Source organism: Megalobrama amblycephala, linkage group LG21, assembly GCF_018812025.1.
Source record: "Megalobrama amblycephala isolate DHTTF-2021 linkage group LG21, ASM1881202v1, whole genome shotgun sequence".
Taxonomy (NCBI): domain Eukaryota; kingdom Metazoa; phylum Chordata; class Actinopteri; order Cypriniformes; family Xenocyprididae; genus Megalobrama; species Megalobrama amblycephala.
The window spans coordinates 5356502-5371127 of NC_063064.1; the positions used below are offsets into that span (position 1 = coordinate 5356502).

Consider the following 14626-nt stretch of genomic DNA (forward strand, 5'->3'; position numbering starts at 1 on the left):
TGTGTTTGTGTGTGTTTGTGCTTCAGCTACATATGTTCGCCTCCATTTGTGTCGTTTGTTTGTAGCGTCTTTGTTCAAATTGCTTCATCACCATATCAATAAAGGATGATGTCCTGCCCTGTCCAGATCGCCACAGGAATTTGGCCCTCAAGACACACGCACACTCACGCTAACATCCATCTGCTAGCACATTGCTAGCCAGCAGGGCATCGCTGCCAACAGATCCGAGCCCTTTTCCATGTGACCCTGAATCTTTGTCTCAGCTTGTCTTTGTACAGATTCCAGTAGTATTGATAAAAATGACCACATTTCTAGACAAAAGACCCTGCAGATTTAGAATTGAAACTGATTTGGGTGTGTGAAAGCAGAAACCAATTCTAAAATCGATCTAAACACCTCACAGTGATGGAGAGAACATCAATCATAACTTTGTGACAGCGCAGGCACTGTTTGCATTGATCATTGGGATCTGGAAGTGGCAGTTTGGCTCCGGTAATGATCTAATGTCCATTATAGATAATAGATGTGGTTAGCAGAACTGAGGTGCAGTTGTGAATGCATGCATGCAGCGTATGGAAAAATGATTAAATGAATTAATTCATTTTCTTTCTCTTTTTCCTCACTGTCTGATCTTATTGTGCCGCCCACATCCAGACTTTGATGCAGGTGAGTCCATTTTTCTTATTTCACAGGATGAATGAATGGTAGCAATGCTCATTTTGAGTCCAAAATGAAAAATCTTCCAGCCACTGGTCAGTAAATTGAGAAAATCTACCAGCCACTAATATGCCGTGTCTGCCATAAAACTGTATTTTGGATTATTTTATAAAAAAAATGTTGTCCATATGACAAAGGAAGTATATAGCTGTTTGTAACAAACAGATCATTGGTAATCTTTAAAAACACTAATAATTTAATAACACGGTTAACTGTATTCTTAATCAAATTTTAAAAATAATTTTCTTTTTTATAATGTTGGGACACCTAAATAACTCAATTTAGTTTTTAGTGTTATATTTTTATTATTTTAGACAAAATATTTTAGGTTTTATTTAAACAAAATAGAATAAAGTTTATTGTCTGTAATTTTATTGGTTCTCTCTAATTGCTTAATTATCACAAAAAAATTAACAGTATTAAATGTAATCTTAAAAAAATTGAATTTTAAAATGTATATCACTTTTTCAGAATTTAATAACACTATTAAATGTAATCTTAGGGTATGTTTACATGACAGTGATGTACTAAACACTAAACTAAACGCTTTTTCGCGTATAGACGACAAAATGTTAACACGATCCCCATTCATACAGATCCACGAAAGCAACTAGAAATGCTGTATTCTGCTGCCAGGCCAGTAGTTGGCGATGTCACTTTGTAAAGAAACACTACTCACTATAGACTGAACACACAATACACATGTGCATCACGTCACCGTTTTCACAGATTCACATTTTTTTTGTTTACACGAAGATAATGGTATCGTTTTCAAAAACTTTTCAAAAGTTTGTATTTTCAGGCCCTCGAAATGCCGTTGTCATGCAAATGAATGGCCAAAATGCATAATTTTTTTTTCTTTCGTTTTTAGTTGAAAACTGTTGTGTAAATGGCCATATAATCTGTTAAAACGAATATTGCTTTTTCCATACAGTATATTATGCTGTGACATCTAAATTCACCTGTAGCATTTAAAATGATTGTTATATTTTAAAGGTGCCCTAGAACTTTTTTTAAAAAGATAAGTCTATAAGTCTAAGGTGTCCCCTGAATGTGTCTGTGAAGTTTCAGCTAAAAATACCCCATAGATTTTTTTTAATTCATTTTTTTAACTGCCTATTTTGGGGCATCATTATAAATGAGCCGAATATGGGCTACTGGCCCTTTAATTCTCGTGCTCCACGCCCGCGGAGCTCGCGCTTGCCTTGAACAGTGCATAAACAAAGTTTACACAGCTAATATAACCCTCAAATGGATCTTTACAAAGTGTTCGTCATGCATGCGGCATGCATGCGTCGGATTATGTGAGTATTGTATACTGTTATATTGTTTACCTTGATTCTGAATGAATTTGAGGCTGTGCTCCGTGGCTAACGGCTAATGCTACACTGTTGGAGAGATTTATAAAGAATGAAGTTGTGTTTATGAATTATACAGACTGCAAGTGTTTAAAAATGAAAATAGCGACGGCTCTTGTCTCCGTGAATACAGTAAGAAACGATGGTAACTTTAACCACATTTAACAGTACATTAGCAACATGCTAACGAAACATTTAGAAAGACAATTTACAAATATCACTAAAAATATCATGATATCATGGATCATGTCAGTTATTATTGCTCCATCTGCCATTTTTCGCTATTGTCCTTGCTGTTAAAACTGTTACGTAACAGTCGGTGTTATGTTGAGATTCGCCTGTTCTTCGGGGGTCTTTTAAACAAATGAGATTTACATAAGAAGGAGGAAACAATGGAGTTTGAGACTCACTGTATGTCATTTCCATGTACTGAACTCTTGTTATTCAACTATGCCAAGATAAATTCAATTTTACATTCGCGGGCACTTTTAAAATATTTTATACAACAATACTTTCACATTTTATTTAAAGGCTCAATATGTAAGATATTTGGATTAAAATATCTAAAAACCACTAGAACTGTGTTATATATTTTGTTGACTTGTGTACTTACATTATCCCAAATGTTTCCAAGAATGTTTAAATCCGGAGAAATAAGCAATTTTAACCAGGACACGATTCGTGTCCTGCATCGCCTATCAATGACATCATACCCATGTTACTCTCGATTTCCGGTTTTATTTTGTAGAAACCATGGAAATGCACTTTAATATATTACATGTTTTATTAGACAAGGAAACAATTGTTTGGATACATTTATAGACAGAGAAAAATCATGTTATATAGCTCACCACATTTAGTCTTATTGTTTAAATCTCGTTTTCTTGATTTACAGCGAGTACCATGATCGATCTAGCTTACTGCAGTGTGCAACAAATGTCTCATAGCAGCCACCAAGTGGAAGCTCAGAGTAACGTTATAACATCATTTTCAACAGTGGTTTGTGGGTGGGACAGGAATGTGTGGTGGGGAGTGTATTGCAATTGTATTATTACAGTAATAAATGCGCAAAATTTATTGACATAGACCTCATGTTTAATATGATAGTTTCATCCTTACATCTAATATAATACAATATATTGTTAGTCTCGAGAGTATTTACATTAGTTAATAAATATGTGGATCTGCATTTAGTATTAGATTGTCCTGATGGACTAGTGGTAACAGCAATGGCTCCAACGGACTCGTTCAGCTCCCACATCACTCGGTCCTGCTCTGCTTCATTCTACAGTAACATTAATAATCTCATCCATGAATATGATTTCTACCCGAGTCCTGTCGGATTCTTTTCCACCAGCTGTGAGGTGAAGACCACATCTCCCATGATTCGGTGCTCAATCTGAGCATCATCAAGCTACGACTTTATTTTGAATAGCAGCGAAAAATTACACATTGTGCCTTTAAACAAAATAGAATGATGTTTAATGTCATTTATCAGTTATCAGATACAAGCCAATTTATATGCTTATTTATGAAAATTAATTTTGTGTTGAAGTAACATTTTGCTTTTTTTTGCATTTGCATTGACACAGTACATTTTGCATTTTTGCATTTTGTAGATGCTTTTATCCATTTTATTACAGTGTAATTAGGTTATACATTTTCCCGGGTATCAAATCCCATGACCTTGCTAGCATCAGGCTCTAGCGGCTACAACAGAAGCTCATGATGTTTTCCTTCTCGGGTCTCAGTGTTTGTATGAGGTAGTTCAGTCAGCCTTAGGGATGCTTTGATTCATGAACTATAAAGAATTGCTTTATGGCAGTCACATGCCCTTTCTGGTTTAATCGGTGTGAGCAGGATGTGGGAGACGGTGACATCATAAATTACATGGACAGCACAACGTTTATCCCATTCAGGTTGGGATAAAGTGACAATCAAACAAGAACTTTTCCCTGGAAAAGACATCTTTAGAGCAGCCCGTCTCTAGTTGTCTATTATGTTTTAGATGTTTCTACAGCAGGATTGTGTGAATTTACTTTGTGCATTTTTTGGAGAATGTCTTGTCAAAAATAAAAAAAAAAAAAAAAAGCAGGCACCAGAAATTGATTTCCATATATTTTGAGGCTGTGGAACCAAGGCTCTGCAATTCGAATTCATGTTTATACCAATTAAAATCTTAGTAAAATCATGTTTTATTATAAGCAAATGATAATAATAACAAAAATAGCAAGTCTGCAAAAATGTAAAATATCACAAAATTTAAAAAAAAAAAAAAAAAACAATTCTCCTGAATGTTTTGATATCGTTCTGTCAAACACACGTGTTAACTTCACATGCCCACATTCTCTCTCTCTCTCTCTCTCTCTCAGTAATTCTCACTCACTTTCAGTCTCACTTTCCGAACGAATCAATGCACGGCACGTTCACTCTTCATGTGTCTGCTGTTCTCACGAGAGCTGCCATGTTGATTTCAGATGTGTGCTGTTAAGAATAGAATCTAGGATGGGAAGAATTATTTTAACATAAATTTACAATCAGAGTTGGTTTGTGAATAGAAGACGTGAATGTACATACAAATACACATTTAAATGTACCTACAATGACTTGACTACATCTATTTTATGAGGAACATGTTTATAATGTAAATTTTTGGGGGGCATAAAGTGACATGGTACCAATGACTAGATATCAAAATGAAGAGAAAAAGCTTCATCACCATGCAATGCTTTACCATGCATTACCACCTGCATACGATTTTTGCATTCCCACGTCCATTTTAACTTAACTTAGTATTTTTCAACTAAAACCATACTTTATCTGATCAATAACTTCTCATTAATGAGTGAATGTGCAAAAAATGTCAAAGTTTTAAATGTTGTACTACACTTGACCCCATTTTAATAACCCTCTGGTGCTCTTTAGTCATTTTACTTTTTTTTTTTTTTTTTTTTTTTTTTTACACTTCATCAGAATGGTACAAAATGTGGTAAAGGTTTTGGCACTTGCTATGTGCACACACAAAATCATGGAAATGATTCGAAAAGGTTAAATGGTCCTGAAAAAAATAGTCACACTTGTAATTGTTCCCAGTCAAAAAAGACCGCATTGGAAATGAATGGGAAGTGAATTTCATTTAGTGGAAACATTTGGTACTGCACCCAAACAAAATCTTACTGAAAGCTCATTTTTTTGAGATATCAACCTCAAATTTGGAACACAACTAGTTTTTGTAGATTGATCGCTTTGAACTCCTTTTAGTTTTGTGTTTCACTTTTTTTTTTCTTTTTTTTTCTTTTTTTCTTCATCAGAATGGTACAAAATTTGGTAAAGGTTTTGGCACTTGCTATGTGCACACACAAAATCATGGAAATGATTCAAAAAGGTTAAATGGTCCTGAAAAAAATAGTCACACTTGTAATGTTCCCAGTCAAAAAAGACCCAAACAAAATCTTACTGAAAGCTCTTTTTTTTGAGATATCAACCTCAAATTACTTTGAACTCCTTTTAGAGTAAACCATGTTTTGGAAAATATATATTTCATATAAAATTTACAAATGTGCGTTTTTCATAATAATAAACTTAAACTTCTAAACTTTTTTTTAGTTTCACTTTTTTTTTTTTTAATTTCAGCAATAATCTGCCAAGTGTTTTCTTTAAAAAGAGACCAAACTTAATCTGTGCTCCAAAGCATTCAAGATTTATGACAGTTTGAGTTAGAAATTTCATTTTCAGGTCTATGCTCAAAAGGTTATTAACAGGTAATACATTGATCATACCTATTCCATAAATATAATTCAGTACCATAAAATCCCCTAAAAATTCAAAATAGTATTTAGTCATTCCTGACCTCCATGCAAGCAGCACCAGAGGGTTAATTTAAAAAAAAAAATTCAGAATTTCTTTGAGATTTCACATATTACATTAACTATAGAATTTTTTTTTAAATTCATAAGAAATGTTATATGAATGTGTCATTATATGAAATTTATAAGAACATATAATCTGAGAATAACCAGAACAACCACTGAAAACTATAGATAATTCAATAATTCAGTTCCTTTCAACTCATAACTGCTCAAATGTTACTCTGGGATGTTTTCAATTTTATTCATCTTTATTGACAAAATTAAGTTTCAAAAGTGTGTGTGTGAGATATGGAAAATGAAGCAAAATAATTATTTTACAAATGGATAAATCTAACTAATAGATCAAAACAAAGTCTTCATAACACCATGTGTAAAGTTTCAGTTGATACTCAGTCAAAATGGACCCAAATGCAAAAGGTGTAACATTTTTTTAACGGTTATATCTCTTAAACTTTTTTTTTTTAATCTGTATTTTCATAGTCTTGACACAATTTCCAGTGTTAAGTTATGTATCCCTTCCTGGGTCAAAATGGATCGGAATGTATTATGAGGTTTTAAAATAATAACATTCTTAACAAGAACACTCTTATTAAGTAGTTTGACACAATCTTGTATTTGTGACAATGTTGTTAATATACTAAAAGTACATAAACTAAATTCATGCGGAGCAACTAACATGCAGCTCCAGGTGTGTCTGTGTTGAGACTCTCGAGTCAGCCGAGGTCTGGAAGTGTCTCCGTGAGCACTTTGCCTACTTCTGCCCTGGCCAACACCGCTAAACATAGCAGATGGCAGAGACCCGATGCTTAGGGAGGGCAAGAGGTGGCGCGCCAAAAACATGGACGAATTAGTGCCACCAACTGTCCCGAACAGGCGGAGCTTGATTCAAGAGCGCTGCACACACAAGTGCACACGTGTGAGTGTGATTGTCTGCAGGGCAAGACTGTTATTTAGAACATGATTGCAGATGAATTGAACCTCCTGTTTCTGTAACAACAACAACAACAACAACAAGATTTTAGAGGGCAACATGAGGTAAACATTTACATGACAAAATCTGTTAGAAGCCTCAGCAAAGCATTTTAATGTGGCATCCTGTTTTTGTCCACTTCCAAGATGCTTTTGCTAGCAATAAATGCATATAGACTAATTTAGTCTTCTATGTGTGAGGAAAAGACTAGAATAGCCTTATATAAAGCATAATAAAAGTCCTTATACATGATTAAAGTTCTTATTCATCTTCCCCTCCGTCTAAGCTGTCAGATCTTTTTCGTACTTCCGCATATTCAAACGTCCCTCACAACTAAATAAATGACATTTGACGTGATTTATTATTATAAAAATTTAAAAAAATTTTAAAAAAAATGTTTTGTTACCAGTCGTGACATAATTTGTGCATGGGACTTTCATTTTTAGGTGATCTCTCACTTTAAAAGTGAGATTGTTGCACAAATATTTATAGAAAAAGAATTGGAAATTTTGCCCCCAACACCATTGTTTTACACACTCACACACACACACCGTATTTTTACTGTATTTTTGATCAAATAAAACATTAAAAAACATAAACTCTTACTAACCCCAAACTTTTGTACAGTAGTGTATGTGTAATAATGGTTTTCAAAGTTATGAGATAAAAGGAAAAACAGACATTAGAGACAGCCAGAGTACAGAGACAAAAATAACTGAGTAACAAAAAAAGGAATTTGAATTACAAACAAAAGTAGGTTACTAAACAGCTAAAGAAAAGAATGAGGAACATTTGACCCGTGGATGAAAGAGAGTGAGAAACTAATTTGGGAGAAAGAGAACAGCTAAAGTCAGTAATAAGCTTAAAGCGTGCAGCATGGCATTCAGTACGGTTCGTCCCGTATGTTCTGCACACTTCCACAAAACAGCATGTTGTCCAGTGACCTGTTGACCCTGAGGGGTGATTAACATCTCTACCAAGTTCAGTCACAAAGCCCGTGAGATTTATTTTAGTGCCATTGAGATACTTTTATACTTTTTTTCTTTGTTGTAAAGTTTCTGTAAATTTGTTGTTTTTGTCATTTTTATTAGTTATTGTTTGTTAGTTTTTGATTAGTTTTGTTTATTTTTATTTCAGTTAATGTTTATTTTATTTCTAGTAATGTTTTTTATGGTTTTAGTTAATTATCATAACTATCAAAATTTACGTAGTGGTTTTTTTTTTTCTTTTTTATTTCTCTAGAGAAGAAAATTACTGAAGTGCATCTTGAGTCAAAACAATGGCACTGACATATTTTAAGATATGTCAAACAGCTAACAGTTAAAACAGCTCAAACATGCATTTTAGTATGAGACTAGACTTAAAGGGTTAGTTCACCCAAAAATGAAAATTATGTCATTAATGACTCACCCTCATGTCGTTCCAAACCCGTAAGACCTTCGTTCATCTTCGGAACACAGTTTAAGATATTTTAGATTTAGTCCGAGAGCTTTCTGTCCCTCCATTGAAAATGTATGTACGGTATACTGTCCATGTCCAGAAAGGTAATAAAAACATCATCAAAGTAGTCCATGTGACATCAGTGGGTTAGTTAGAAGTTTTTGAAGCATCGAAAATACATTTTGGTCCAAAAATAACAAAAACTACGACTTTATTCAGCATTGTCTTCTCTTCTGGAATCCTTTCCATTGAATTGATTCCATTGAACTGATTCCATTGAATCCTTTTATCTGTCGGCGTTGGTAATGCACTTTTATGTCGCCGTGGTTGTTTTGGGTGATTAGGACATCCGATTCCGTACAAAACATCGGCGCGTAACTTGTCCCGCACCATTTGTCGTAAACCCATGAATGAGGTGTCAAATCTTGTGAGCATTGTGCTAGAAACATGTTAATCGTGTTAGCATCATGTTAGCAACATGCTCAGAATATCGTAAAGACATGGGGTGAGCTTTTTTTGACTGACACTGTGTATTTGTGCACGGCAAGCACCATTGACATTTTCTTCAGAAAAGTTTACTTTTCTTCTAGTTTACTTATGTTTATGATTGCTAAACGCTGCGAAAACACATTGTAAATAGAAACCTTTGACATTCTCCAGAGCGCGAACACAGATACGCACTGTGGGCCGTTTGCCAAATAAGTTTCACCAAAACGCTATTATTATTGTGGAGAAAACTGATCCTAGACCAGCAGCTATGGGCAGCTTTTCCCTCTAAAAGCAATCAGAGCAGCAGCAGCAGCAGTCAGTGGTTTGAGTGAGTCCATGGCCAGAGGAAATATGCCTTGCCCAGCCTTGCACTCTGATTCATATTTCTGAAGAAAACTGCACAGACCCCTTCCAAGCCCAAAACTTGGGCTCTACTGACCTAGGCCAGTACTACCTAGTTCCTACCTATAGAAAAATGCTAAAAACCAGTCAGAACACCATAGCATCTGACAACCACCAGCAGCATCTTGCATTGAATCTTCAGAAAATGTAAACCTCTATATATCCAAAACATTTTCTTTATAAATGACTTTAATAAACAGACAGTGAACGCGGCCAGCTGCGATTCCTGAGCGAAGCCGTGGGCGGAAGCATCCTGTTGATTTATCAAATGATTTATCTGCGGAGATGCCTGAACTGTGTCTCTTCTCCCTCCAGTGACAGAGTTACGATCTCTCTGGCCGTCCCACCACCTCACCGTTTTACTACCTCCTCATGTTGCATCTGTCACTCCTAACACATGCACACACACTAACTCACTCCTCTCACACTGGTCTTTTATTCACATGCAACCCGCTTGTGGTACCCTTGGGGTTTCCCTTTCACAGAGTTACGGTATTTTGACTCAGACTCAGCTGCACTAGGTTGGGTGTATGAGCATGCGGTGCTAACGTAGAACATAAAACATGGCGAATAAAAGACTGTGAACCAGATTAAATGTGTTTATTTCGCAATTATATTGCAAGCTATACGGGAACATGAGCAATTTTGTTTCTTTGTGTTGAAGGATTTGACTAATAATTGTACTCGCAGTTTCAGATTTATCTCAAACCATGTTTGAGATGATGAAAAGGAGAAGTCTTTTCAAAATCTACTTGAAAACACATGTGCCAAGTTCTTAGAAGTGTAATCTTATTAATTATGGTTTCATATATTCATACAAAAAAAAGTTTATATTGTTATATTGACTCTTACATGGGTAACACTTTAGTATAGGGAACACATATAAACTATTAACTACGACTTTAATTACGACATGCCTAGAAGACTTGGTGCTTTCATTAAAAATCATGGAGGCCACACAAAGTACTAGATGTAGTAGTTTTTGTTGTGGGGTGTACTCATTTTTGCATCACCCTAATTTGAGTAAAAATGAAAAATGTGAAATCTAAGTTATATTATTAACCTTACTTTCATGTTATAAGTTAAACAGATGTTATATTAAACTTAGTCTTGTCAACCTTTTGGAAATTGTTTTTGTGTTCATTGAGATATTCTTTAAAATATTACTTTTCAAAGGGCGGTGTACTCATTGTATACGGAAGAGGATTAGGGCCAATGCAATAATAAAAAAATAAAACCATCTCGAGATTAAAGTTGTTAAATTTCGAGAAAAAACTCGTTAAATTTCGAGAAAAAAGTCTAAATAAAATGTTGAGAATAAACTCGTTAAATTACGAGAAAAAAAACTCGTTAAATTTCGAGAAAAAAGTCGAGATAAAATGTTGAGAATAGTCATTAAATTAACGTATTTATTTTCGTAATTTAACGAATTTGTTCTCGTAATTTAACGACTTTTTTCTCGTAATTTAACGAGTTTGTTCTTGGAATTTAATGATTTTTTTCTTGTAATTTAATGACTTTATTCTCAACATTTTATCTCAACTTTTTTCTCGAAATTCAACAACATTTTTCTCATAATTTAACTAATTTGTTCTCGTAATTTAACGACTTTTCTCGTAATTTAACGAGTTTATTCTCAACATTTTATCTCGACTTTTTTCTCGAAATTCAACTACATTTTTCTCATCATTTAACTAATTTGTTCTTGTAATTTAACGACTTTTCTCGTAATTTAACGAGTTTATTCTCAACATTTTATCTCAACTTTTTTCTTGGAATTTAATGATTTTTTTCTTGTAATTTAATGACTTTATTCTCAACATTTTATCTCGACTTTTTTCTCGAAATTCAACGACATTTTTCTCATAATTTAACTAATTTGTTCTTGTAATTTAACGACTTTTCTCGTAATTTAACGAGTTTATTCTCAACATTTTATCTCGACTTTTTTCTTGTAATTTAATGATTTTTTTCTTGTAATTTAATGACTTTATTCTCAACATTTTATCTCGACTTTTTTCTCGAGATTCAACGACATTTTTCTCATAATTTAACTAATTTGTTCTCGTAATTTAACGACTTTTCTCGTAATTTAACGAGTTTATTCTCAACATTTTATCTCGACTTTTTTCTTGGAATTTAATGATTTTTTTCTTGTAATTTAATGACTTTATTCTCAACATTTTATCTCGACTTTTTTCTCGAAATTCAACGACATTTTTCTCATAATTTAACTAATTTGTTCTCGTAATTTAACGATTTTATTCTCAACATTTTATCTCGACTTTTTTCTTGGAATTTAATGATTTTTTTCTTGTAATTTAATGACTTTATTCTCAACATTTTATCTCGACTTTTTTCTCGAAATTCAACGACATTTTTCTCATAATTTAACTAATTTGTTCTCGTAATTTAACGAGTTTTTCTTGTAAGTTAACGAGTTTATTCTCAACGTTTTATCTTGACTTTTTTCTCGAAATTTAACGAGTTTTCTCATAATTTAACGAGTTTATTCTCAACATTTTACTTTTTTTTGAAATTTAATAAGTTTTTTCTCGAAATTTAACAACTTTTCTCGAATGGTTTTATTTTTTTAATTGCTTGGCCCAACTTCCGTAATACGCTGAGCACGATGTGCTTATGGTTAAATTATTTTTTTATGCTTAAGCAATAGCTAAAAGCTTGGTTACCAAAAAAAGTATTAAAATATTTTCCACTATTTATCATTACTTTTATTTTACTAATCTATATTATTATTTTATTATCATTTAAATGTAATTAAAAATATAAAAGATTTTTAGTTATTCCGATTAAAATATCACTATTCACTATCACAATTTCCAACAACCTTTTATATCATAATTTTATATAATAATAGTAATAATAACTAAGTTTATTAGTTATTAATATTATTATATAATACTTATTACAAACATATTATTATATATAATTTTGCAATACATGTGTAATATTTTGTAATGCATTACTTTCTGAATTGAATGCTCTACAAATGTTATTAAAAACATTTAAAGGCCAAAATCATTTGCAATTTTGTACAGTAACAGCAATTGGTCTTACACTCTAAAAAATCCAGGGTTAAAAATAACCCAATTTGGGTTGAAAATGGACAAACCCAGCAATTGGGTTGTTTTGACCCAGTTGTTGGGTTAAATGTTTGCCCAACCTGCTGGGTAGTTTTATTTAACTCAACTATTGTTTGAAATTACTGTATTGCTTGTTTAAAATGAACCCAAAGTATGTTGGAAATGAACATTTATTAAATTGCTTATTAATAAATGTTCACTTTTGATTATCATTGTTGCCTCTATTTTTTCGGTTCATTGCCACATAGTCATTTTTGCATAATAATTGAGTTAAATAAACTACCCAGCATGTTGGTCAAACATTTAACCCAACCGCTGGGTTAAAACAACACAATCGCTGGGTTTGTCCATTTTAAACCCAACTTGGGTTGTTTTTAACCTGCATTTTTTAGAGTGTATGGCACTAATTAAGGTTCATGCAGTTTAGCCAGAGTAACTTGTCATTGTAAAATCAATAAGGGCATTTTATCTTACATTTAGATTATCAATAATTATTGATTATCTGTTTTGGTCTGTTTCATAATAGAAAGATTGAAATCCTTAACAAGTGGAATATCTCATGTAATCCACTTGTTAGAGAGAGTGAGAGCTGGAAGAAAAAGAGGGGTTTATGGGGCAATAACGCTTGCTTGATTAAACAGCAATGATCCTGCGCGCTGTCAGACAGATGGACGGGACAATTTAAAACGTGAGTGTGGAGCGCGCAGGAGTCTAAATGAGAGCACTTCGCGCTCGTAAATCCGTGAATGACACAGTGCTTCTGTACGTGTGAGCAGTGAAATAATGTTTGCGGTCGGCTCTCTGACTGAGGTCAGGGGGCAAAGCGAAGAGCAGGGCACATAAATCGACAGCTGTATGCTAATCATGTGAATATTGAGCGGTAGAGGCTTGATGCGCAGGCTCGCCGGTGGCATTCGCGTGTCGCTCGTGCTTGAGTGAGGAGTGCGCACGAGATCGATGAAGCGCGTGCCTTTGACTTTGACGTGAGATGACTTCACTGTAGGGAAACGAGACTAAGCTCTTAGGGAAAGTGTTTGTTGCTCCATTATTACTGATGCTTCTGGATAAACATTTTTTAAAGATGAAGATATTCGGGAGATTGAAGTATACCCTGGTGAGTTAGAATAAATGATTTGTGTTTTATGTCAATAGAAGCTGTTGAGATATTATTTGTTGCATGTTCTGTATATCATTTTTACTTTTATATTTTCTTAAATAGTCAGTATATGTCATGTATTATTTAGTTAGTGTTTATTTAGTATTTTACTTATTAATTTTGCCAGTACATATATGTGCATAGTGCAGAGGTCTTTAACCTTTTTCAAGCCAAGGATGTCTTAGTGGATAGAGAGATGGAGCAGGGACTATACTATAAATCTGAGTGTTGCATTTTATAATAATGTTTTATAACCTTTAAAACATTTTTATAGTACCATATTAACCCTGTAAAGTCTGATACGAAATAACAGGCTGATATTTTGAAATGTAACCCTTAGACAAAACATTTTAAAAAATCTTTTTAAAAAGTTTGCATATATGTTTGAGTTTGAGTATCATATTTAATACATCTGGCTTTTATGGCTCATATACTATGATATAGGAGAATAATGGAGCTCATATTGAGGAGGTAAAAAACACCATTTTTATTCCGTGAGACTTTGCAAAAGTATGCAATTTGGTGCAGTTATTCATTTGTCCAAAAAAAGATGAAATTCTGAAAGCTTGTAATGTAAATCAGTATGAGATCTGTATGACAGTATTTCAGTCTACTTTCATAAAAAGCATATAAATATTAGTTGTCACTCTATATCTGCCAATGATATGTCTTAGTTTTATGATCAAAGCTTTATAGTTTTTATTGTGTGGGACAAACGTGTAATGCAATGCAATACAATGATGATTGAGAGATGTAATTAATGTTCCTCAAAAGCCTACATATTTAAGCATATTTGAACATGATCTTTCTAAAAAAAAAAAAAAAAAAAAAGATCTATGGATATTCAAGTAAAGCTAAGTTGCTTCAGTCCAGCAAGTGTTCATGTTTAAATATTACTAACAATATTAAAGTTATTGTTATGTTTACTTTATAAATATCATTAAAGATTTCACTTGTGTACCATGACCTGAAGGTGGACAGATTTACAATTATACTAAAAGGCCTTTTGCTAAAAAAAAAAAAAAAAAAAAAAAAAAGTATAAACTATCAATCAGATGACAGAAGGCATAAAGTACATTGTGTGCAACAGCTTTTGATCATGTTTTTAATCAAATTAGAGG

The 14626-nt window shown here is 33.2% G+C and overlaps 1 protein-coding gene across 5 annotated transcripts in view; it reads left to right on the forward strand.

Moving 5' to 3' along the window:
• Positions 1–14626, forward strand: part of acap3b (ArfGAP with coiled-coil, ankyrin repeat and PH domains 3b) — a 117843-nt gene that overhangs the window by 78671 nt on the left and 24546 nt on the right. For all 5 annotated transcript variants that reach the window (XM_048171726.1, XM_048171727.1, XM_048171729.1 and 2 more), the window contains exon 10: positions 655–666. In XM_048171726.1, coding sequence (XP_048027683.1) covers positions 655–666 — 12 coding nt within the window. The remainder of the gene's footprint in view (positions 1–654; positions 667–14626) is intronic.